Genomic DNA, 26,845 nt, shown 5'->3' on the forward strand with positions numbered 1-26,845 from the left:
CGTGCGCAAGCAAAAAGTAAAGACAAAAACAAGCGTTTTAGGAGAGGAGACGGCGGAGGAAAGAGTAGATGACGGTACTTTTACTATATAGGGATTTTAGGTCAAAAGGGTTAACATACAATTTTGTGCTTCAATGCATAAAGCGACGTTTTCTTAAGAACCTAATTGGAACGCCAATGCATTTCTCCGCAAAGTTCGGGAATTAATTAATCTCGAAACTGGTGTCATCAGGAGAATTCGTTCCAAGTGGATCCGCCTTGTGAACTCCACGGCTACAATTTGTAAATTGCAATATGGGCCATCAGGTAACTAGTTTAAAACCTAATTAGTGAATTTCTGTTAATTATTCGATTATGCATTTCAATTTCTTGTGCAAGTAATGTCCGCCTCTTCGAGAAGACCAGCTCATGAACTATAATTGTTATCTGCCAAAGGCAACCCTTAAGAATTTTTGAAAGTGTTCGCTGAAACACCCTGTATATGTGGCATAATTTCCATCAGCTGTCGAGCGCGGCGTTTTGACGGCAGGGTCTGCGCAGTCGATAGCGTTTAGATTGCCTCCAAAGTGCAGGAAAGTAGCTAAGAAATCTCCGCTTTAAATAGCTCAGCGCCCCCCCTCCCGCTAATTAGCCGTGGGACTAACATATATATATATATATATATATATATATATATATATATATATATATATATATATTAATATAGTCTCAATGCACGCGTGCTCCTTCAGTTTCGTTTCACGCTCATCGAATTGGAAAGCAACTACAAGATTTGGTAGGTGGTGGTGAAAAGATTTATTTGGCTGTGGAGGGACAGGAGGTATGCTTGGACCAGCCTGTAAGGGACTGGTCCTTACAAATACTAGGTGGAGGTCCCTAGTTGGCAGTGGCGCACCCATGATCTCTGCCAGGGGTGGGGGGTTGACAGTTTGCCTTAGTTCGCCAATACCATCTAAACAGCACTAATTTCAATTTCTTCACGGGAAATTGCAAAAAAAAAAAAAATGCCCTTTTTGCGAGTGTGCAGACGATTGCGCGTCTTAGGGCCCATTCACACTTGCGACTAGACGAGGTCGCGCGACCGATTGCGACTGGCGACCAGCAAACTACTCAGCACGAACGATGTTCACACTTACAAATGCGACTGACGAGTCGCTAAACCGAAATGTCTCGCGATATGCCGTTCACGTCTGCTTGCAATGTCATCGCCGCGTAAAATAAGCGTCAGCGTATATGGACGTCCTGTTCCTTCGCATCTGATTGGTTCAGCTGTTCTGCGACTGCGGTCGCGCGACTGAAAAATCGAACAGCGAGCGACTGGCCCGAAACGGTCGCATTTCGAGAAAAGCGACCATTTGCGACTACTTGCGACTGGTCGCTTTGCGACTAACTTGGTCGCGCGACCTCGCCTAGTCGCAAGTGTGAATGGGCCCTTACATCTTAGTTGCAGTACTCAAAAGCGCAAGGGAAGAAAAAGGGTTAAACAAAAGGGGGGGTTTAACTTGGCCTCAGGGGGGAGGGTTGTAGTCAGAGAACGTCACATGCCAGGCGCGTTGTCATTGGCTGCGGCCAAACGACGGTGCGGTTGTCGGACGCGTCGGAAAATGAAAATCTGTCCAGTTTATCGGACGCCGGGCATCCGATCCGGCGCTTCGGCACGGCAAAACGTCTCGGTTCCTGCTGCCGTTCCGGCGCGTCGGACGCCGGATCAGACGCCGAATCGGACCGTGTGTCTCCCGCTTAAGGCTTGTTGGGCCTGTAAGTCGTGGCAGCCGCGCAGGGTCGCCTCCCAGTCCTCCGGGGTTGGGTTGGGGATGGGGGGAATGGCCGGGTTGGCGGGGCAGGCCCATACCATGTGATAGGTGTCTAAAGACACTACACCACAATGTGGACAATGTGGTCCTTCCTAAGGCTATTACATGGGCGGGGGTAAATGCGATGACTGTCTTGATAGTATATTGTAATATCTTTAAAGGTATACTTTGGAGTTGCAGTTTCCCAAGAGAGTCCCTCTAGAGGTTCGGGACAATCTTAACTGGAATGCAAATAGACTTTTTTGCGGATTTTTGGGACGGATATATCGAACGGGCTACTAGTTGCCACTAAAGGAGGGGTCAAAATGTTTTAGAACTGCCGGGCACAGCAAAGTATTGGTTAGAAGGCGGAGAAAGAGCCGCTTATCCTCCTTCCTAAGGCCTTTACATGGGCGGGGGTAAAGGCGATGACTGTCTTGATAGTATATTGTAATATCTTTAAAGGTATAGGCCGGATTAAAATCGGGTTCCTGATCGGGTGGGGAGGAGAAAACAGCCCGGTGAGAGAGCGCGCGGGCGGCTGCGTCTGCTGCCTCGTTTCCTGCAAACCCCTGATGAAAAGGGCACCATATAAGGTAACGGTGTGCGGGGTCCGTATCCCGTTTGCAATTTCTGTAGATATAATAGGCTAGAAAGGGGGTCCAGCCTTGTTCGACGTTCCGACAGGCCCCTCGCGAGTCGGTGATTATGTATTTCGAATCGGAATGTGAGGCCGCGAGAGCGATGGCGACTTCTTCCGCGTGTGTTGCATTGCGGGCTCTAAAGGTGAGGAGGTTAACTGTGTTGCTGTTGTGAACTACCGCCGCCGTGTACCATCCCCCGTGGTGAGGACCGGAGGCGTCCACGTAGTATACACATATTTTGTTGCCATAACGTCGGGCTAGAGCTTCCGCGCGCGCCAAGCGCCAGCCATTATGATCTTCGTGTGACATGTTAGTTGGAACAGGTCGCACGTCGAGGGCGCGTCTCCACAGGTCGGGGATGCGAAATCTATCCTCCATGGGAATGGTGTGTTGGATATGCAGTCGAGCAAGAAGGCGGCGACCTGACTCCGTTTGCGACAGGCGTGTGTACTAGTTTGTAAGGTGCGCTTCCCGGAGCTCCCGGAAAGTGTTCACCACCCCAATGGATATAAGACGGCTGTTGGACGTGGTGACGGGGAGGTCCAGGGCACGCTTAACAATTTTGCGGAGGATGACCTCAAGGGCCTCCTCCTCTTGTTTCCGTACGTGAAGGTAAGGAGTCGAATAGAGAATTCGACTGGTCACGAAGGCGTTTACCAGCCGCAAGGCATCCTTACTTCGTAACCCCCCGCGTTTATTGGAAACCCGGCGGACCATGCGGCCCACCTGGTTCCTTACGGAACCTTACGGAGTTTGGCCAATCTAGTATCTGGCCGTCTGTGCTTGTGGATGTAGAGTCCGAGTACCCGGATCTCTTCAGCTTCGTGTATGGGACCACTGTCAAGAGACAGAGAGATTTGAGTTGTGCACTTCGGCGAGGGGCGGAGGTGCACAAATTCCGATTTTTTCGGGGAACATTGAAGACCGCAGTGGCGAGCGTAGCGATCTACTATCGTCGCCGCTGTTTGCAGGCAGGTTTCAATGTCCGCTATGCTGCCCTGCGTGGCCCACAGGGTGATGTCATCGGCGTACAGGGCGTGCTGCACGCCGGCGACACCACCCAGCTGGGCCGGCAGGTGCATCATGGCCAGATTGAAGAGCAGTGGGGAAAGTACCGCGCTCTGGGGGGTTCCCCGCATGCCGAGTAGGTAAGGACCGTGCTTTCTGTCTTGAATGCGGATGTAGTAATGTCGATCTGTGAGAAATTGTCGTATGTATCGGAATGTGTTGAGGCCACAGTCGGTCTGATTTAGGTGAGTGAGTATTATCTCGTGTGTTATGATGTCCAAATGCCCCCTTAAGATCCAAGGCGAGTACTGCTCGGTCATTATGGGGGCATTCAAGGGAGTTAAGGACTTCCCGATTGAGTTGCAGGAGGACATCCTGTGCGGATCTGTGTGGGCAAAATCCGAACATGGTGTCCGCAAACACATGTTTGTGTTCAAGATATGCAGATAGCCGGTCCCGCATCATTGTCTCCATTAGTTTGCCCACACAGGAGGTGAGAGAGATGGGGCGGAGGTTATCTGTATCAATTGGTTTGCCTGCCTTAGGAATAAAGGTTACCAGAGCCGTTTTCCAGTCGATTGGCAGGGCGGTGTCCCCGCGCCACATTGCATTGATGTAGTCGAGGAGGGACTGGTATGCTGAGTCGGGTAGGTTCGCCAGAAGCTTCACAGTGATCATATCCCTTCCCGGGGCAGTGCCTCGTTTCATTTTGGCAAGGGCCGCCCGCAGATCATGGAGTTGGAACGGTTGATCCAGTTCCATATTCTCTCTGCCTGCATAAAAGTATGCAGGTCCACGGGAATCTTGGGCTGTGCACAGATACTGGCCCCGGAGTTTCTGTGCCAGTTGAGTCGTGTTGCCAGGAAAAGACTGCATGGCTCTCTGCAACTATTTCTGTGTTTCGGTTCGTGTTTGAGTTGGGTCGATGAGGGCTCGAAAGAGGCGCCATGTGTTGCGGCTGGACATTTGTCACGCGGCCGTGTTGCATCTATCCACCCAGTTGGAGTCGGAGAGTTGGGCCGCGTACTCGGCCGCTCTCTGGGTCAGCTCGGAAATTCGAGCTTTAAGCTTTCTGTTATGTTTCTGGCGTCGCCAGCGGCGGAAAAGGCTGCGACGGGCTTCCCAGAGGTGTAGGAGGTGGTTATCCACGTCCGTGACTGCCTCCGACAGCTGGATCTGAGTTTCATGTGAGCGAAGGTGTCAGCATGTGTTGGGACCATGCTGAGTAACCCTGCTCGGAAATGGGCGCGGATTCTAGGGCGCTATAACGCAAAATGATTCCAAACTGTTTTGATTACAAACTCCTGACGTCAAATTAACGTAACGATCGACGCAACCATCGGGCGGTGCCCCGCAGCGTTGTCTGAACAACCCAACCAAACACTCTCCTCGTTTATAGGAGGTCACGTTTCTTCGCTTTCAAAACCAATAACATTGCCTACACTCAGCGGTTTTTCTTATCTAATTGGCTGACAAGAGGCGAGGAGCATGCTCTAGTGGAGAGAGTTTCGATGGGGCCGAGCCAGCACAGTGAAAGTAGATAACCGCATGAAGAGGGTGGTGCCGGCTTCTCCGATTAGTCCGCTTCGCCTTATATACTTAGCTTGCGGTGGCTGGTCGAAAATCGCGGCGGCGTGCAACGGAAGGATAAGAATGCCGCTAAAACGGATCCTCAGCAAGGAAAAATTGGCAGAGCGATGTCGTATACGTGCCGAAAGGGCTCGATGACGTTTTACTGCCACGCAAAAAGGTATATCATGCGCAAATAAATACACGCTCACCGTCCGGTGCGAGTAGCGAGGGCCTGAGCGATCGGCGGGCAGCCATCTTCTATTCCTTTCGGAACGGGGCAGTCTGTGGCTATTCAGAAAAATTTTCAGTTTTGTTCGGCATATTAATGCATTTTTTTCGCGTACACGTCACTTTGACGTGGTGAGTTTTCGCGGTTTTGTGAGGTCGCGTGACAGACAGGCGAAGTGGGCGTAGCCAGAAAACATTGGACCAATAGCAGAAGGCTAATGGTGAAAAGACGTCGAATAAGGAATGATTATTTTTCTTTTGCGCGATTTAATCATGCATAATCAGTGTGTACACATTATATAAGATGGGCAGCTATGACGGTTTTCGTGACGTCGCGTGACAGACAGGAGAATTTGGGAGTGGCCCGGAAACGTTTTGACCAATCGTGGAGGCTGATTGCAGAAATTGGAATCAAAACAGTTTGGAATCATTTTACGTTATAGCGCCCCTATAGTGTGTCAAAGTTCTGCCTGAATTTGGTCCAATCTGGGATACGGGCCTGTGTTGCGGAACGCTTGAGGGTGCGTGTGCATAATGTAGATGTAGTGTTAAGGGTGCAGTGGTCGCTACCGAGGGTTTCCTCGGTGTTGAGCCAGTCTGCGTGTCTTATGTTGCGAGTGAAGGTCAAGTCCGGGCACGTATCTTGTGTCACGCAGTTTCCTAGCCGGGTTGGGTAAGATTTGGCAGCGGCAGCTAGATTTTAGGTATACTCGCTTACGCCACGGAACAAAAATGGACTGCACTCACACAGATTTGAGCCTTGCAATCGGAATTTTTTTTTTTGTATTTCAGGTGCTTCGTTCGTTTTCTTTCTTTCAAAACTCAAAGAATTGCGTGAAAGCAACACTACGTTAACAAGGCCCGCCGCCCTGGCCGTGAGAGGCACTGATTAACACTCCCAGGGCTCATTTTTACAATCACACAAACAGCTGCAGAAAGTGGCCGGTAAGATGGCGCCGCGGTAAGACGAAGCATCGCACGCGTATAAGGCGGAATATGTGGCTTACAATCCCACTTGCGACAAGTTATCTGTTCGTCCACTTTCATTTCCCTTTGCCTTACAATTTCTACGTTTCAGTTGAACGTGACAAATTAACTTTCTCCGCGCCTTAATACTCTGACTTCATTGTCCGTTTCTTTGTAGACTGTGACTAATAAAAATTCATCCCCTCGGATTCCCTTATTCTTCTTGCTCATTAACAAGAAGTTACTATCGAGAGGAACGTTAACAAGAAGGTACTCGGTAAGGCATTTAACAAATAATGAGACGCAAGAAATTAGGGAAGTATGTTTGACTAAATAGGACAGCACGCAGCACGACTTCCCCACTTTCATTTAAAGTTGATTTCCCCATATTAAAACCAGTGAGCAGGCCACGCTATCCCAAAACCGGTCGCTTAGTCAATGCCGCTTGCTCGCAAAGGGTACCAAGATGGCGATCGCCCGACCGCTCCTTTTCTCGCGATGAAGCGTAGCTAAAGGAAAAGATAAAAACAATAAGAGACAAAGAAATGAATGACGGAGTGAGGATGAGGGTGGCGCACGACAGAGTGAGGAACAGAGCGCGGAGACACGTGCTGATGAGCGCAGAGCAGTCGTTAACAGTGGGCCCGAAAGGTGGCGTGGGCGGGGCTGTCGTCAGACATAATCCCCCGCGGCAGTTCGCGTTGCGAAACAAGCATAAGCGCCGCCTGCCTGACACGCGCGCCGGATCTGTCCCAAACACTCATCGGCTTTTCCTAGCCAATGCAGCGTTCAGCATGCTACGCACGGGGCGTCGCAAATGACCGCATTAACGGGATCGGCCGACGTTTGTGCGGGCTTCGATCCCTGGCTGCGACGGGCGCTTTGGCTCTTACGGACGGGAGCCCATAGGAGGAGAAGCGAAAAAAAAAGGGGGAGGTCGTACGAACGCACTGAAGATTAACAGCCGCGAAATAGTTCGCTCTCTATATACGATCATGCTTTAGGCGAATCTTCGTATTGGTTAGATTCCTAGAAGCTTGCGCAGCAACGCAATAGCCTCGTCGTTGCTTTTCTCAGAATGCGATCGCTTCAGAGGCAAAACGACAATAGACCAAGCTACCGGCTTCGCCTATCAGGCTCGACCTTCTCGTTCCTGAAGGAATGCGCCGGTTGTCCCATGGCGACGCGCGTAGAGCGAGCAACCCCGTGTGCTCAGCTTTCTGGCACGAGTTGAATCGAACACGGAGCCCTCAGTGCGCGCAAGGTGTGCTGCAGCGTGCGCCTCTTAACATAAGTCAACTTGTTTTCTGTTAATGCGCAGCAAGGCTAAAGGCTTTTGACGGCTTCTCAGTGCACCTATGCTCGTGACATTCGTACGCGGGGCCAGGGCCCGTGGTATTCACAAACAGCTCTCACACGATAGAATTGTTCGTAAGAGCCTATTCCAGCCAATCTCGATGCATGACATATTAGCGAAGGCTGCCCGCTAACGGCAAAAAGCACTTACGGAGGAGGAGAGGCTTTGCGAATACGGCACCAGGGCTCGGATTCAAAGAAAAGTTCCTAAGCTAGAACTGTTCGAAAGAGCAGCTGCCGGCCAATCCTGCGCGTTAACGGGTCGATAAAGAAAAATAAGAAGGGCGGTTGCTCATGTCTGCTGCACCAGTCCTGAACGACCACGCTTGAAAAACTGGCGAGAGGTGTTGCAGAACGTCCTTAACGCGTTCTGCCCGTTTCACGGGCTAGACGAAATTTTCTCCTTGCTCACTTCCTGTACATGAAGTGTAACTGCGCAGTCGCATTTCTATCAGCAGACCCCATGATCGAGAACACACACACACAAAAAAAAAGAAAAAAAAAACTGCGTACATCTTGTGGTCGCGGAAAAGGATCTCGCATATGATGACTGCACGCTTACGCTTGTGAACGACTCTATGGAATTCCTGGAGAAGGTGCGCCACTTTTGTGCCATGATGCCTGCATTCCCATTGAAGCTCCGCCTCCCAAACAAATATTACAGCCTGGTCACCAAACAATGTATATACAGAGCACGGACATCGTACACTTTCTTCGTAAAGCTTTTTAGCGAAGTTCTGTGCTCCACTTCTAGAGCATTTCTGAGTGCTCCAATTAGTCTACTGGAAACCTCTACTTTTCTTTCACTGGCTCGTGTACGAAATGCTACCCAGCGGATCGAGTATGGCTCATGCAGCACCGACAGCCACGAATGCTACGTGCTACGAGCAATGAGAGCCGAAAAATGACAATAAAGGGAAATGACAATACGGGAATCCGCGTCCCACCAGAAGGGAGCGATGAATCCGGGAGAAAAAAAAATGGGGAAAGAAAGCAACTACCCCACCGCAAGCGGTCTACGTATGCAAAGATATCAATGGAGCGCTGTTAGCTTGGACGCGAACTGCATACAGACGCCACTAGTTTCGCAAAAGCGGGGTCGTTGTTCCGCAAGAACGCGACGGTGCAGGATAGATGGCAATCGCACACTATGGCATTGGTGTCCAGGGGTAAGAGGGCGCCCGTCGAATTCGTCTCATATATAGTCATTTCGCGCAGTCAGAGAGCGACGCCCACCGTTTCTATGCATCACGAAATAATGCGAGCGCGGCCTGTCGTGCTATAGCAGGGGGAGTTAGCCGCAGAAACGCTGTCGCGTGCCCCTAGCTACTCGGCGGCTATTGCTAGGATATTGTTAGGGGCCTCGCAATGGTTACTTCTTTATTTTTCTCTTGGTATAGACTATTCGGTTAACTAAAACAGTTATTATACAGCCTTCCTAACTTCATTCTGCAAGAATGGTTGTCGACCGGCGCGTTTGAGTCAAGCAATTAAGCACTCTATACAAACTGCACTTCGTGTCTGCGCTGCTGCAGTAATTGCCGGCTGTGGTAGCCCGCTTCCGCACCCTGCCGAACTGTGAAGACACAGATGCCGTGAAGGAAGCTATGCAGCGCGAGACCAAAAAGTGGAGAAACACTGAGCGCCATCTATTCTAGACGGTGGTTTAAAGTATGCCTGCGCGAAGCAAAAGGAGAGGTCCGTCGCTGCGCCCGAAGAGCACAGCCGTCCGGTCAAGCATGCGGCCGAGCTCCGCTGGCGAGTCGACAGATGACTAACGGATTCAACCATTACTCTTGCCTCGCAGGGCCCTTGGGGGCAGCCAGTGAATACTCAAAGCTTCCTTCACACTTCCCCGCTAGAGGAGCTCTTACGTAAGAGGAGGAGTGCTTGCCACACTTTTGAGTAGAAGATTACACGCGAATATTAAAAAAAGTCACGTCCAATATTTTAGATGAATGTTTGTGTCTATGAATATGGCACGCTTCGCACTACAGCATGCAGCAAGTTTCACGTTATTTTATGATTGCTCAGAACATTTTCGTATTGCAGTTCATAAAAAGCGCGTTCTGCATGCAGAGTCGTAATAAATACGAGGCGATTATAGGCAAAAAAAAAAAAAAAAAACGCGCATATCCAGCGCAATGTTGGAGTCTCAATGACGCGGAGCTCGTTTGAGTTTAGCGAGGGAGCAGCAGTATATATAGGGGAGGACACGAGAACAGCCTCGTCGCCTGTGTAGCTGTCTGCGTCACGAGGACAAAGTCGATGCATGATATACTTGCCGACGGAGTAATGTTGATGAGAGTTGTTTGGGCGCAGAGAAGTGCGACACATATCTACATACATTTGTGGCTTCATAACTCTGGTGTCACTGCAGCACATAACCCATTCTTGGCCAGTCAAGATGAATCGTGTCAAACCCAGTGGTATATATTTGTACATAACCAGTGACGAAGTTGCCTGTTCGGCCTCATACCAAGTCAACCGGGTTGTCTATACTCGGCCAGACGGCAGCCAACAGCAAGTTGCTACTCGGAAAGACAGCAGCCAGCACATACCCAGTGACCGAAGTTATCCAAAAATATATCCGGCGAGAAAACGGCGACGAACGCCAAACCCCGGGAAACAGCCAAAAAAAGCTTCGCTTTACAAATGCTATATAAAATCTTCGCCACAGCCTTGAGGTACAGGTGAAAGCTTATGCTCAACGCAGCTCGCGCGAATGCAGCTGCGTCGCGACATCTGGCAGCCTGCGTGGCGTTCCTGTGGTCGCTTCTCTTGGTGCTCGTGAAAGGCTGCGCTGTATACGTTCCTTTCTCCAACCGCTGCGCTTTCACGGCGACACCAGAGGAGGATCACGGCGCGCGAGCAGTGTATACACCTGCGTGGAACAGACGCCTGGATTGTTTTAGCCGCGTTTCTGTCGTATTTGTTGCACCAGCATTTTTTACGCCTCTTTCGCAGCCTGGCTGCCTGCTACGCAGGCGACCGGAGACGCCGCGTAGCATGCTGTGCGGACACCTCTATAGTTAAAGGCGGTGCTGGCTCGAGCCATCTTGTCCAGTCTGGCGTCCCCTCGGGTGCTCCATGCTCGCGTCAACGCCATCTACTATACCTTGCGCGAGACCGGCACCTATGTTCAAGCTACCTGGGTGCTGAAGGCAAAACGTGACAGAAACACTAGGCTTCAGCGCCAGTTCTAGGCCTTTCACCACAATGGTTTCATTTGCAGCGAAGTTAAAGAGGGCACAGATGCCGCTCTTATCCGTAACACATCTTGACGGTGCCTATATTAGTCACTGAAACACCCTAATGCACATTATATAATCGTAAAGGGCGACGGAAGCATCGTAGAAGTATAGCGCGCGTTTATCTTCCTCGGAGTGTCTTGCCCACTTGTTCAACCGGCCACCTGTCCATATGACAATCACGCAGTGCCCTCGTAATACAAGTGCAGAAACAAATTTCTCGAGCAGTCAGCTCCATGCACTATTCCCAGCACGCTATAGAGGAAAAAAATCATGAATGCAGCCTCAGTGCTACCTTTGGAGAGAAATGCTGTTCTCAAGTCGTTCTCACGTCCCTGCATATCGAGTCCCCTTCATTCGGTTACTCGACGGACAGTCCGCATTCCGGCCTGTCACAACGTTCTAAAAAGCCCTGTCAGACGCCGGGCGCGTCTGACAGCGTCGCGCGGCCTAGGCCAATTGTGTGAGGCGAAACTGGACGCAAACTGAACGCGCAACAACGATCTCCGATCGCGCCCCAGAACGCCAACAAAGTGCGTACGGGGCCCGCCGCGAGCCACTTGCCTGACCAGTAGCGTCAGTGTCCACTGCCGAGCCCTCGGCCTGTGCGACCGACTCCGACTCCTCGGTGTGCAGCGACTCATCGGCACCTCCGTAGTCAGCTGCGTTCTCCGCGACTTCCTGGTCTTGACACCCATCGGCGTCATCGCTGCCCTCCTGATCCTCTTCTGCTAGCGGATCAAGAGCCTGGTCGTGACGCGTGGCTGCGTCGTTGGTGCCTGCCTGGCCCTCTTCTGCTTGCCGATCGCGAGCCATCAGCGACATGGAGAAGCCCGGCTCCCGCGTCTCTCACAGGCACGCACTACGACTGGCAGCTGGCGATCACGTCGTCGCTCGCTCCAATGCTGCCGCGTGAGCGCGCGCCTACGTGCTTTTAGAACGCGCAATGCCCGCTCATTGGTTCGGTGCCCCCTGGCGGCTCCCAACAAACTTCTTCTTCTGCGTCTTACCTTCTAAAGGTATCGCACGTAGTAGTAGTAGTTGTTGTTGTCCTGAGTGGTTGTGGCGCATACCCACAGTGGGGGATTGGCCATGAATCGGGTGGTTATATTCGGTGCGTAAAAACAAGGGAATTAACGAATAGAACACTGGAGATTAGACAGGAAAATTTTGTGCCAAGTCCCCCTCAACGTTTTCTTTTTTCTTTCTTTCTTTGCTGAATAAAGTATACGTATTTAAACAGAGATCACTGCTTGATATAAGCTTTCACTCTAAGAATCATCGTAGTTTCCGTGTGAGTCAGTGAGTAAAAGACGAAAAAGAATCACCCGCTCCAACAGGTTATAGTAAAAGGAGAGGAAACCGACAATACGTCGCTGTGCGATTAGGGCACTGCTTTTTGTTTTCTTAAAAGGAAACCGAATAACAACCAAGTAGATTGCCTTGCAAGAAATCTCCCGAACAACAGCAAAGGAAGTACACAAGAATGTTCCGACTACCTGATGCCGATGTGGCATGCCACCCAACGGCCTGACACCTAATGTGAGGCTGTCCGGCATGCCCAGCGCGGCACGAACCAAACACGTCGATGCATCGTGGCTCGAGGACTACAAGAATAGGATTTACGCGGCTGCTGGCCACGAGCTGCCCGCGCGTGGCTCCCTTCTGGCTTTCGTTAGGAAAGGTGGTCTTGTTCAAACGGCGCGACCAAAGTTACTTTCGGGCCCCTCGGTCCCTTCCCCAGAACGGGCCAATGAACCATCTCCGTCTTAACAAACTTATATACACATCCATTATTACAGTATATAATGTTATCGCGCGAATCTTGGTCCATCCTCCATAGTGGTTGGTATACAGTGTCGTTCAGGCCCGACAACAAAAAATTCGGGCACGACTCATCTATGATGGTCATCCAAGTATGCGAATAGCATTATTTTGAGATGTAAATGAATTCGGTGAACACTTTCAAGGATCTTTATTTTTATTTAAGAGCGCCGTGAACGGCGATTTTTTAGACTTCACTGCATGCCTTCGGGATCGGCCCACGAAAACGGTTAGATAGATAGTCAGAAAGAAAACTGGTTTGACAATGCCAAGAATGATATTCGCATTAAAGCAATGACAGCGATGACGACGGGTCGCCCTGCCCGATTCGGTGCCACTGCCTTTTTTATTTTATGTGGTTTTACTTTTATTTGTAGTTTGTTTGTGTTTGTTTAGAGCTGACTGCAACATTAAATTACATGTTAATTCGTATGAACTATTTATGTATTACCTATACGTATTAGTTCTTCAGCTCAGTACATGGTGTAACAAAATTTGAGCTAAAATGAAAGCTCGTGTTTTTCTCCGGAAAGCTATCACTGTTCCGGTACATCATGATCACCTAAAATGAAACATCTACTAAAGTTGGTGACGAGATCAAAATTCTAGGCGTATATTTTTCTTCGGCACTACGATGGGATAACCATGTATTGTTCTCCGGAAGTTCAGTCATAACTGGTGTATTAAATCGTAAATTGATGTGTCCTAAAGCTTCAGTTTAAATGGGGATATATAACGCATTATGTCTCGCATATTAACTAATGTCATCTCGTGTGAGACACTATACAAATGATACGAATTTACACAAAGAAAGTTGCAGGAAAGGATACTACCTGCTGTTGATAACGCCCTGCGCAAGCAAACACACCAACACATACTTCAAAACGTTTAAATAACCTGGGTGCATTAAATAAAATGTACTTGAATTTTACAAATATTTTATTACGGTAACGGGCAAAATTATCACTTTTCTTAATGAAGAATAGCTTGCTTAGACGAACGTGTTCCTTTACGCATGGAACTATAATCGAAACTTGGGAGAGTGTGCTGTTTTAGAACGACTTGTAACTCACAAACGTTCATAAAAAAGAATTTGCCATTGCCTATTTTGAATCCCAACAAGTCAGGAGTGAACACTGCGCCGCCGTAATTTTCTCTTCCGTGCCAGCAGGACTAACGGCGCTTGCAATGGTGATCACCATTTGACACACCTTTATTTTTCTGACTCGTATCGCTAAAGTGCGATCTTGTTTGTTCCAGAGACTTTGCGAACTTTGAACAGCGAAGCTGTTTAAGCCAGACGTAATTTGTGGTGAGAATCAAGAAACTACCAAGAAATAAAATAAAATAAACTTTCTTGCCGAGGCGGGATTCAAACCCGCGTACCCCCGGTCCCAAAGCGAGCGTCGTAACCATATAGGCTATACAGCCACGCTTGTAGAACATGCATTTATGCGAACCATATGATTGCGTTCAAGCGTCGTCGTCTTCGTCCACAGCTGGCGCGTTCGTACGCTCGTGCTCTGCGAGGTGAAGAGGTTTTGCGCGCTATGAGAGAGAGAGAGAGAGAGAGAGAGAGACAAATTCACGGAGCGGGTCTCCTAGAACGCGGTGTCGGCATTGGAACGCGGTGTCGGTGTTGCAAGCTGCGCTATGCAACGCGCAGTGACGGCCGTAAGTCCGAGACGCGCGAAAAGAAATTATCATCATCATGAGTAATAAGATAAAAAGTTCGCGCGCACTTCCGGAAAATGCTGGGCTATGATCGCCCTGCTTCGCTGTTTCAAGCGTTGCGCGGCCGAGTGCAAGGTTAAGCGTTTTTTTGTTCTATATATTTCGACCATTCAGTTAGCGCACGCGGTTTTATTAAGTTAGTATGAGGATTTCGTTCGGTGGGGGCGAAACGCAAAAACGCTCGTGTGCTTAGATTTAGGTGAACATTAAAGAACACCATGGTGCTCAAAATTACTCCGAAGTTCCCCACTACGGCGTGCCTCATAATCAGATCGTGATTTTGGCACGTAACACCACAGAATTTAATGCTTTATTTTGTTGCTTTCAGCCGTGTACTACATGAGATCGTGCAATATTGTGAATTCTGCAATTTATTTTTGTTTGGTGCACTGCGGCATCTCATACTGCCTGCAAGTTCTCATGTTTACAAGATCTGTGTAAGTTCTCTCTCTCTCTCTCTCTTTTCTTTAATTTTTTAAATCCGAAAGCCTTAAGTAGCTCATACCTCCGATGTCCTTGAAAAAAAAAAAACGCGTCGTCCGGTCCAGGGGTACAAAAATTGTCACCATCAGCAATGGTGCATACCCCCTTAAGCAAGCAAAAATGCAATGGCTCATCCCTCTCGTAATGCAGAGGTTATAAGCACTCAGTAAAGTGAAGCGAACAGTGCATACATTCATTGGGATCACGCGCACAACGTACAGAAACGCGGCGTCTAGTCGAGTGGTTAAAAATGTCACAGTTTCGCCCTAAGGGCGAAGCAATGAATGCGATAGCAACACAGCAATGTCATACGAAGTAAGGTGAGCGGCTTTGGTAGCAATATGAATTGTAGTAAACATGAGCTGATTAAGTAAGCAGGTGTGCTGCGGCGTAAGTAGACCGAAATGAAGAGAGACTCGATGACCACGAGAAGGCGCGTGTGAAACGGTGGTGTTGATGAGAAGCGCTTCCCGTGGGCAGCGCGTGCCGTGCGAAGGGACACACCTGTAGCGCTGCACTGCCGATCCGGGCAGCATTGCATGTGTAGCGTGCGTTGGAAAATGTGGCCCGACTATTACTAACTGAATGAACAAGCGTGGTGTGAGCGCGCACAAACAAACATGAATAGATCACACTGAATGACTGCAGACAATGACTGTCAAAACGCTGGCAGCAAGCGCAAACGCCGCAGCGGCGATGGTACGTGCGGTCTATCGCTTCAACGGAAACTGAGCGGCGAATGCACGGCGCATAAAGGTCAGAGCCGTGGGGAGATAAGAGACGGTGCGGGCGGAGCGACGAGCGCGGTTGTTGGCAGTATAACCCCTTTAGTTGGCAGAGGAGAAGTGCGCCCCCCCCCCCCCCCCCCCCCCCCCCGCTCCCTCCGGCGCTGGCTTCCCGCTTCCTTGCTTGCGCGTGGGAGATTGAGTGCGTTCGCTCTCCGTGACAGCGCGCGTCCCCGCACGCTTCCGCTCGGGCATACGGCGCGCGGCGAAGATTTTATCTATAGGGAACCTCACGGCGAACGCGACGGCGACGGCGACGCCGACAGCAGAAATTCGGTTGAAGTGTCCATATAATTGCTATCGCAATAAAAAAAAAAAAAACGCGTGACCTTCGCAATGGCTCATACCCCCGTAAGCGATGGCTCATACTTCCGTAAGCAAGCAAAAACGAGCCGAAGAAGCCGAACTGCGAAAGCAGCTATGCGACGACGCGAGACGGCGCATTACCAATTGTGCAGCAGGCTTTCGCCTTCACGTTTTACAAGAGTGTAACATGCTGCCGAACTTTTTTTTTTCTCGACGTGACAGTGCGGTAGCTGTGCTGTACCAAGTCTTGCATAGTCAAAGGGGGCAGGGTGCTTTTCCGGCTGCGTTTTACAGCTTTCTTTTTTGGCTGCCGCTTTCAAACCAGTTGGAAAATAAAGTTGAGACTTTCATTTGGCCCTGTCCATTTTGCCTCTTGTAAAGCGGACATTCACGTAAGGAAAAATGACATCCACTTAACTGAAGTGGGTTTCTACAATATAGGACACAGCTCGGAAGCAAACTTCGCAGCTGAAGACGAATTGGTCCTGGTTTAGGGATAACTCGGGACCGTAGCCCCTTCCGACGCAGCAGCTCTCTTAGCCGAGCGACGCTGAGCTAACCTGGGGATTCGAAGGTGGCAGTGGGAGGCCAAACTAATCGACAACTCGAAGCGCTGGAAGCGCATGGAAGCTTGATGTAAGCGAATTATTCAAATAAGTTCTGTAGAAATCCACAAAGTGGATTTACTCCGCCTTGGGGAGATTTCCGCCGAACATATTTGAATAGAGCGGGTACTCACTTTGATGTCCGCCACGTCTATACTGCCGCGTCATCTCGTTTGCCATGCTGGAACTTTATTGCACCTTATATGCTGGGCTTCTTTCTTTCCTTCTTTTTGCATGTGGAGCGAGAAATATACTATTATTCTGCATTTACCGCGCCGCGGGACATTGAGAAAAAAGGGTCAAGTGCAAATCACTCACCCAAAAACACCTTGCCCATGCGTGTCTTCGCTAGCACGCCGCTTGAGGCACGTTGCGCGAATGCAACGAAATAATACTGCGTTGTCCCGGCAGGTTGTATTACATCTATCTACGCACTTTTGCCCCACTTGCTTTGAGTACAATTATCAACAAATTGTGCTCGCACTTCAGTTTGCATTAAGCATAGTGGTGCATGGTAAGCGTTGCAGACTCGGCCTCTCTGTGCGTTTCTCTCACGACTGCAAGTCAATTTCCGCACGAGTCTCCTTCAGTAGCAAGTTTTGTACGAACGAGACGTCTTTTTCGTTTGGAAAGGCTGTTCGATCTGTGCTCTTATGCATTAAATAAGAGTGTTAGTCGCGAACCATTCAATCAGCTACTGATTGGTTAACTGAACGGTGGTGCTAACTGAGGGTTAGCACCACAATGTCTACCATATAACGCATTTAGCAGATTCATTCCCGCATATTACAGAGTGGGTCCGGTCAAAGGTGTTGTAGGCTAGAAACATCGCATCCAGTGGGGCTAACTGCGTGCGGAATTTGTAGCTGAAACCCATTACTAACAGTGATTATACCTTGTTTAGTCACTAATGTTACTAACTTTGCCGTTATCACGCGCAATTATATAAAAGTAACGAATTTGTGACAACTATTAACTAGAACGACCCTTTTTAACAGCGGAGCTGTTCAATCTGGCCGTAATTTGTAGCGCGTTAACAGAACAAAAGTTGTATGTGGACCGATCCTGGCGGTAGTGCAGAAAGGGTCCAAGAGCAATGGCACATACCCCTGTGAACTAGCGAAGCTGAGCCTGGCTACGTGTAGATAAGCATGGTTGGGACAACTTAAGCTGAGTAAGTCACCGATAGCCAATCGATAGCCAATCAATAGCTAATCAATACTCGACAAATAATCAATAAATTCCGGGAAGTGCTGGGGATGACTTGGTAGTGCTTAGCCTAGCCCGAATACGTGGCCAATACCTTGCGATAGCCAATCGATAGCCAGGCAATAGCTAATCGATAATCGATCAATAATCAATAAATTTCGGAAATTGCTTGGGATGACTTGTTAGTGCTTAGCCTATCCCAAAGGCCAGGACTAGCTAGGTGCCCATCAGCTCCGCTGTCTCTTTAAAAATTGCGCAGCCTGCGCAATGCTTTAAAGAGTGAATTGTTTAACGGAAATAACATATCTGAAGAAGACAAAACTACGCAGCTCGCAGTCGGTTGCTGTTTTTTAAAGTCAACTGACGCCGTGTAATTGTAATCGACGTTGTGGAAGTAATCTGTGCTCACAACGTAACCGCGCCTTGATGTCTGTCTTCGCTACAGCATGTTATTGCTTGTAGTTTGTTGTATGACTTACCGGACAAAAAAAAAAAGCTATGATAAAATCATTAGTCGATTGATAAGAAAGTCAGGATCACTAGCTTAGCCCGGCCAAGAGATCGATCGCCTCTCCACACGCAGACGATCTTCTGTACATCGACTGAAGTACTTGGAAAAACTGTTTTGGTTACTACGGTGCTTGCATAGCCTGTTAGGGCGGTTTTCTTCGGAGCTTTGGTACCGCGTAAAGAACATGAAAATATTTGTCTAGCCGGCCAGACGCTCTTTATGGCGTCTTCTCGTTCGTTGTTCTAGCACGAGAGCCTTGAACGGCGTTGATAGTCTTCCACCTTCTATACATCTGCACTTTCTTCTTTCTTTTCTCACGGATGTGTACCAGGCGTACTCGTAATTCGGCATATAGCGCCACTTATGGGGCAAGTGGGAAAGACTTTCCACACATCCTAGCCTCCAGACTCCTGCGACTGTGGTATGCACCACTCTTCAGCGTCCTTCATAGCCACCATGGTGCTATTAGATGCTTTAGTCTTTTCGCACTCGAAGTCTTCTACGCGCCAGGAATGCTTGTAGGAGAAGGAGAAGACATCTCTCCCTCCATGCCCTCTAATTCCACTGTCGCCTGCAGGATATCTGCTCCGGGAGGCACTGTAGCCGGATAGAGCAGCAGCGGGCAAGTGACCAATGCACGTCAGGGATTGTGCGACAATCACTGAAGTTCACTAAGTGCACTTTTTAATTCATAACCGTTCATAATAACTTTAGTGCGCATGTTGTAATCATGGAATCAGTGCCAGTCAGTGCTCAAAGAATGATCTGTAAAATAATTACAAACCGGGTGATTCAAACGTATGCTGCGCTCAAGGAACAAACAAGACAAAGAAAAAGGAGACAAGGTGAGTGATGTCTGTCTGCCAAGTGACTGTTCACCGGAAAGATAACGTGAAACGTGTACTGTGAACAAGGCAGAGAAAATATCAATAAAACACAAAGATCGATAAGGTTACATCGTTGCTGGAAAGCGCAGACCGCAAGAATGCGGTAACATCAAGAATAATGCGGAAAAGAAATTTCTTTTGTTGGTGCTACTGAAGCTAGGCTCAAGCATGCAGCCCCCCCATCAGCTGCGTCGTTCACAGTATGCATATTTTACGTTATTTTCGAATAACCTGTCGGTTGGCAGACTACGCTCACCTTGTCTCGCTTCTCTTGCGTTGCTTCAATGAATATTTACTAAGACGTATGAATGTAGCACCTGTTTCGAGATGCCCGTCTCAAAAACGTGCGACGAAAATGAATTGACAGATATTCAACGCGGTACTTGCAGTAAGCGCAGCGGCGTTATGACATTCAGGCACTTTTCTTTTTACTTTTAGTATTTATCTGTATGTCTTTTTACTGCGGGCCTGTGTTTGCTATCTCCTGTATGGTTAAGCGAAAAGGAGTAAGCGGCACCACCCACACCTTTATCGTTCTCTGCACACGCACGCATACCAAGTAAAAAAATAAATAACGAGGCCCTTTACGCAAGAAAGGCTGATGAGTGAAATGGTGCATGGAACATCACCGATATACTTCACTGCGTATTTTATGGGAAGCGTACCTCGAAAGCGACATACCACTGCATCCTAACGACGTAGCGATAAACAACCGCGATGAAATGCAAGTAAAGGGAACGACCGAGTTATCTCCAGGGCTGGAGTAGTATTCGAACAATTTTCGAACGTTACAGTAATTGGCGGGCGTGTACGTGTACCCTCGTTTCGACGCGGACCATTTGCTGGGGGTAACCGTGGGCCCAGAGACACAAGTTGTGCACGGACTAGTCCCGGGAGCACGTGGTGTGGGCCGGAGCCAGCCCTCGGGCCGAACAGCTGAGTTATCGCCCAAGTGCATTCAGCGACACTTTATGAATGGTGTGGAGCGTACCGACGCTGCCCCTGAGATGTGCGAGTTACCATTTGCTATTTATCGCCTCCGAGGTACACTGACATCTCCAAGGTCTGCGCGCTTTAGCCGTGACATCATGTATAGGAAGGCCGATAGCCCGTACACTTCAGTGAGGGTGATAGCTCTTTTGCCGAAGGCTCGGTTTTAAATGGGAGCGTCGGCCTTCTATTATATGCGTGAGGCCGCAGTGAGAGCACGCTCTGTTAGCTAGGAGGCGTTAGATACATGCAGCGCACGTACAGCTCCCGTACACATGGGTGGAGTTGGCAGTACTTTATGCAGCGCGCGAACTCTGAGTCGCTAATGACGATTTAGCAAAATAAGCTGAAGAAGGACGTGCCGCCCCACGACGCTATAGGTCGGGACGAAGGCGACGAAAGCCGGCGTGGAACGAGTTAACAACGGTCAGCATACCAGTGCGCATGGTCACCGATCGCGTTCCTGCTACACCATAATGACTGCACTGGACACGGCATCCTGTGATCCAGTTAATCGTCGGGACCGACACGCGTCAGAATTATCCTGCGGGACGCGTACAGTCGCGGACTCGGTTGCTTTGCTGTAACCAATATCGTGCGCCAACACATTACGCAGGAGGAGGCGTCGAGTAAACATGCTTGGGGACAAAAAAAAAAAAAATCTCGCGCATTAAGGAAGATTCCGCTATGCCGGGAAGCGTATGACAATCAATCAATCAATCAATCAATCAATCAATCAATCAATCAATCAATCAATCAATCAATCAATCAATGTGCCCAGGAACAACACTGAGGTCTGGGTTCTGGTGCACAGAAAACGAAAACAAAAAAAGTAAAAATGTAGAACTACGACTAAAAGTATGGGATAAAAAATAGAACAACAAAACAAAAACAAAAAGACTAGATAAACAGATACACAATGAACAACAACCTTAACACTCAATGTACGGACATGTAACCAACAAGTACGGAAGTAGAGAGAAACTATGAGAAAATAGGAGATGAGTGCAGCTAGAGAGAAGGTTCAAGAGAAAGCGCGAAGCTTGGAACAGAAAGAAGACAACACGTTTTGAAAGATATCAAGATTGAGAAAATGACAGTTATGTAGAATTTGCATTCAGCGGAGAGGCGAGAATCTGCTGAAAGAGGCAGGAACGTGGAAAGGTCCATGTTCCCTGGTAGTATTCTGCGGAGCCCGCAGTGAAACAGGAGCTAGTAGATCCGAACATGCACTAATTCCATGAATATAAATTTGTTTAAAAAGAGGGCGTTGGTACGACTTCGTCTGCATCTAAGTGACGGAAGTGTAGGATTATTATTCAGACTTGAGAAGTTGTTGGTGCACGAGGTCAGAAAGCGACGTTTATATATACTCAGGGACTTCATGTACACACGCTCAATTAAAATGGTATTTGAATTGCTTGTGCCATTCCACACCGCTGAGGCATATTCAAGTAATGGGAAACCGATGAACGCAAACAATTTGGAGATGGGTAGTGGGGTACGAAAATCTCTTGTAAGTCTACAGACGGAACCGAGCGCGCTCAGGCCTCGTGATGCAACGCACTTAGAGTGGGCGGAGAAGCTTAACGTTGTGTTCTCACATCCCGCTCACGGCGCGCACGCTGCGATCGCGCGTGCCGAAGCACCACCGCGGGTTCGAGCACTACGAGCCTCCAATGCATACAGGGCGCCGCGTCCGCGCCTGCTGCGGCCGTTCCGCATGCCGACGCGCCGCTGTGCTCGCGTGCCCAGCCGGTCCCAGCTATTGGGGAAGGCGAGCCCGCGCACGCAGCAAGGGAGACCTATAGGCGAAGCTCGCCGGAAAGAACAACATGATAGTTATTGGGTTCCGATACAACACGACTGAATTGGAGTGTATAATTACTATACAACACAGCCACACGGTCGCCGCTGGCCATTAACGGCGTACCGCGACAAAAAAAAAAAAAAAAAAAAAAAAGAACAACGAACCTAGTCTAAAGCGGCTGCCTATACTTCGGCCAGCGCCTGCCATCGTCACAGCAGAGAAAATAGAAAGAGAAGCAAACAGAAGAATATACGGGGGGAGGGGGTATGCACGATCGGACGGCGCTGCCTCAGGACATCGAGACGACGGAAGAGTGCGCACGCCCGCCGAGGCTGGGACCCCGACGAGCCGAAGTAACCATCGGCCGGAAAAAGGGCCGCCGTCGGCAGAGCGGAACACATACGCACCTTGCATGCGACGCCTGTATCTGGTCTCCCCAGGCCCCGTCTTGCGTTGCGCGCGCGCACCCAGAGCGCACGCAAGTGAGGGCCCCGATCCCGCCAATAAGTCGGCCAATGGGAGAAGCCCGTTGACCTCACCGTGGACCGGATGACAGCCGAGTGACAGTGTTTTATGACCCGCTGTCATCCCGTCCAGGCAGGGAGGCGAGGGACATGAAGTTCTCGGAAACTCAATGCAACGGCGTTGCACAACTATTGCGAGCGCTCGAAATCCTACAACGTATACAATCAAAAAGCACACCGAGGTCGCTTACTTCAACAACCCTGGTCAACACTGCACGATCAACAGAATAAGGGAAGACAGTATTATGGGTTTTATGCGAATGTGATAAAACTCTGGTATTCGATTAGTTTAATGTGATTACCTGGCATCATTCAAAGAAGCAGAATAGGTCGAACTGCAGAATGCGGCAGTCTTCAATACTGTGTATCTCCTTAAATATGTTGATGTCGTCAGCGTAAAGAAGAAATGATGACTTCTGGTTTGCTGAGGAAACGTCGTTGATGAAAATTAAGAAGAGAAGCGGACCTAACACGGAACCTTGGAGCACCACCACTAGATACCGTATAGACAAAAGAAGAATTATCATTGACACTCACGAAGCAGTACCTATCGAGGAGATAGCTGAGTAGTAAAGATACAATAGCAGCTTCAACACTGTAGCGCGCAAGCTTTCCGAGCAGTAGGGGATGATTGACTGCGTCGAAGGCTTTGCTGAGGTCGCTGTCCCCTTTGCGTGACGCGCGTGGAAACCTGCATCAAAAAGCTGACTAGGTTGGTAGTCGTTGAGTGGTGCAGAAAGTAATCCATGCACTGCTTTGGAATAACAACATTTTTTACACTGAGCAACAATGCACTATGAATAGCTAATTCGAAAATCTTGGAAATTGCAGAGAGAAAAGAAATCGGCCGATAGTTTGTGACGTCCGTTTTGGAGCCGGATTAAAAGACAGGAAAAACGCGAGCGGTTTTCCAAGCACGCGAGAAAGTTGAATTATTCAGACAGTTATAAAATATTGATGTCGGCAAAGATACAAAGATACTTCCGTAGCGTTTGACGATGGCGGCCGCGATGCCATCTAGGCCACAGGACAAAGATGATCTCAGACGCCGGAGGCATTCGCTGATGAGATTCTCGTCAAAGAGTGCCGAGCTGGAAATCCCAACACAAGAGCGCGGCTGGTGGGCAGTGCTGTCAGGTGACGGTTTACATATAGAGGAAAAATGAACAGCGAAACGATCAGCGACTGCTTGCACTTATCACAGGAGTCGACCAGACGGATACGATCTCTTCGTTTGTTGAAGCGCATACGACAGCCCCCGAAATTCCGCCGGCCGGTTAGAGGCGCTCTGCTCCAATGACTCAGTGTGATACTAGCGATCCCGCCTTATGCAGGTGATTACAGAGGAAGCGCAAGAAGCGAAATTCTTGAATCCATTTGTTAGGCTAGAGACTTTTGGCTTTTCACTGGGCACGCTATTTACGCTTTAGAGCAGTTCCGCAGATAACCAATAGGGAAATTCACATCGTTTAAGCTCGCACTGGGGAATGATGTCATGCACAGCATTCCGATCGAGCTCGGTGAACTGATGGGCCTGTTCGCCGACATCGCATATACTAGTCACGAGAGTCCAATCAACTGTACAGAAAAACTCGGAAAGGCCAACATCTGAACCGTTATGGTGTGAGTCCGATAAGGACGCGGATATCTCAAGCCGAAGTTGAAAGTTATCAGGACGAACAAAGGAAATGTCGGAGCGCTACACTTTTCCATTCTGTACATTTGACAGGCACAAGTCTAAAAACATTACCGCCACAGTTCTCAGTTAAATTACATGCCTGAAGGTCGCTAAAATCTAGGAAACGATAACACCGAGCAGCATTTAATCGCTGAGAAGTTACTGTGGTGGGAATAGGCGTACTTGTTCCACTGGATACCAGGTGTGCCAAAGTCATAAAGAATAAGTAGTTCTGAACGCGTGGTCACAACATGTTCAATCTATGTGATGACCTCATCAAGCATGACAGGATTGAAGTTCGGTGGTACATAAAAAGTTCCAATTAATAGTTCTTGAAAACGCGCCAGACGCCTTGGTACGAGGACCTCGAGCGTTGTGGTCATAGATATAATAATAATAATAATAATAATAATAATAATAATAATAATAATAATAATAATAATAATAATAATAATAATAATAATAATAATAATAATAATAATAATAATAATAATATAATAATGTTTTTTAACCAAAAAATACACAGCCACACAAACAGGCCGGTCTAAGCCTCAATTGGCTTGTAGGACCGTGCCATGAGCATGATACAAACGGTAAATAAAAAAAAAAAGATATCGATGAGACACAAAGACAAGAAAGAAAAATGACCAGAAAAAAAATAAGATAACATTTGGTTATTCTACTTGAAACAGAAGTTGAAGCAGTAAAAATTACGATGCCAAAGTGTTGTGGAAGAACTACTTCAATAATTCTTTCAGCATGCTTTTTGAAGTAGCGTTAAAAATTTCATTTGGTAACTTGGTAAACATGTACGGCACATAAGCACGGCGTCTGGCCGCACCATACCTTGTGGATGAACGAGGAACCACATAGCGGACGTGTTTACGAAGTTCCCTTGTGGAGGTATTTTTTTGTTTGAAAGCGGAAGTCCAATAGTGTTTTACGACAACTGTTTCAACAAGCAATGATTGAAAATTCGGTAGACCAAGTTCACGGAAGATATTTGCAGCTGTTACTGTTTGGAAATTATAGGCAACATTTTTAAGAATCTATTTTTTTATAATCCTGTCTACCCTGCACCTCCAACAATCCGAACAGAATCCGAAGACCGTAATGCCATATCTCAATACACTGTAACCCAATGCATGCACAATCATTTTTTTACAGAGAGGGGGGCAATACTTTTCATAATAAACATCAACATGGGCTTTACTCACGGGCGCATTTTTGTGGGGTTGAAATGCAAGAACACCCATGTAACATAATATAGGTGCACGCTAAAGAACCACGGGTGGTATTAATCCGGTGCCATCCACTACGGCTTCCTTAATAACCCGCTGTGCTGACTGCGGACGTTAAACCTCAGGATATAGATTTTTTTTATTTCGCCTTGGAAATTTTTCATAAACTCTTCGTCTAGCTGGGCTTCTTTCTTTTTTTTTTCCAGGTTGTAAAGGTTGAACCAGGTTCTAGTGTGTTTGTTGAGAAAAGAACGCTCAGAAGCCCCGACTACTTTGGAAAGACAACAACAGGCATGGCACGTACTCCTGCTGAGTTTACACCACACGCTCTTGTTCGGTTCAAAGAAACTGGGCCAAGGGCCTCCGTCGGCCACGTGAGCTACGGCCCCCACTCCACCCTAGAGTGCTTCAAGCTATATATTGTGTGAGTTGTCTCACTTTTCGTTTTGTTTTTATTTTTTTTTTTAATTCAAAATTTACAGGCACCTATGAGTGCAACAGTTGTTGTTTCAGTGCTTTTTTGTAAAGATCAGGAAATTAAGATATGAAATTCTAGGGTGTTACGTGCCAAAACCTCGTTCTGATTATGAGGCACGCCGTAGTGCTGGAGTCCGGATTAATTCTGACCACCAGGCGTTCTTTAAGGTGCACACAATGCACGGTGCACGAGCATTTTCGCAATCCGCCCGCATTGAAACGCGCCCGTCGCAACCGGAAATCCAACCCATGGCCTCGAGCTCAGCAGCGCAGCGCCACTGCCACCGTGCTACCGCGGCGCGTCGCAGGCCATTTGCAGTTCTTGGCCCGAACTCAGAAAAACTTCTTACGCTAGAATTTTTTGTGTGAAAGAATTTTAGCCAATCAGGATGCCAGAGATATCACTAGCGGAGGCGGCATGCAAGCCAATGGCAAAGGGAACTTACGAAAGAAAAGCTTTGTGAATATGGCCTCTTGTTATTGAGAGGTGAGTTGATGAATTGCGAGCGCTATACCGTAAAGCCATTCCAATCTGTTTCTATTCCATTTCCTGAACATATTTGGGGCCACGCCCACTTCTCCTATTTGTCACGAGACGCCACAAAGACTGCGAAAACTCCCCATCTCTAGTGTACACACTGATTATGCATAGAAGAGTCTGTTGCTGGGCCTGTTGGTACATACTTATAGAAACGATGGAACCCAGCCTTTTATGCCAGATTAGGCATGATGAGGCCAAACGAAAGAAAAAGACTTCTTTCCATTTCTCTACCTTTGTCACTATTAACCTTCAGCGATTGGTGAAAACGTTTTCAGGCCATGCCTAGGTTCTTCTGCCTATACCACGCAACGTCACAAAACCACGGAAACCTACCACGTCCAAATAGGTTTGGGTCCTAAAGATCCACGAATACGCCGAACAACAAACTGAACTTTTTTTGTAATAGCCGGAGTGGGGGGGGGG

The 26,845-nt window shown here is 48.4% G+C and overlaps 1 protein-coding gene across 2 annotated transcripts in view; it reads right to left on the reverse strand.

The window, feature by feature from the left end:
* Positions 1 to 26,845, reverse strand: part of LOC119432722 (ubiquitin-conjugating enzyme E2Q-like protein CG4502) — an 88,516-nt gene that overhangs the window by 7,966 nt on the left and 53,705 nt on the right. The window contains exon 1 of one of the 2 annotated variants that reach the window (XM_037699889.2): positions 11,382 to 11,744. The exons of the other annotated variant lie outside the window; for it this stretch is intronic. Coding sequence (XP_037555817.1) covers positions 11,382 to 11,642 — 261 coding nt within the window. The 5' untranslated portion in view covers positions 11,643 to 11,744. Of the gene's footprint in view, positions 1 to 11,381; positions 11,745 to 26,845 lie in introns of those variants that run through there. 2 annotated transcript variants of the gene reach the window in all.

The sequence above is a fragment of the Dermacentor silvarum genome, chromosome 1, assembly GCF_013339745.2.
Source record: "Dermacentor silvarum isolate Dsil-2018 chromosome 1, BIME_Dsil_1.4, whole genome shotgun sequence".
NCBI lineage: Eukaryota > Metazoa > Arthropoda > Arachnida > Ixodida > Ixodidae > Dermacentor > Dermacentor silvarum.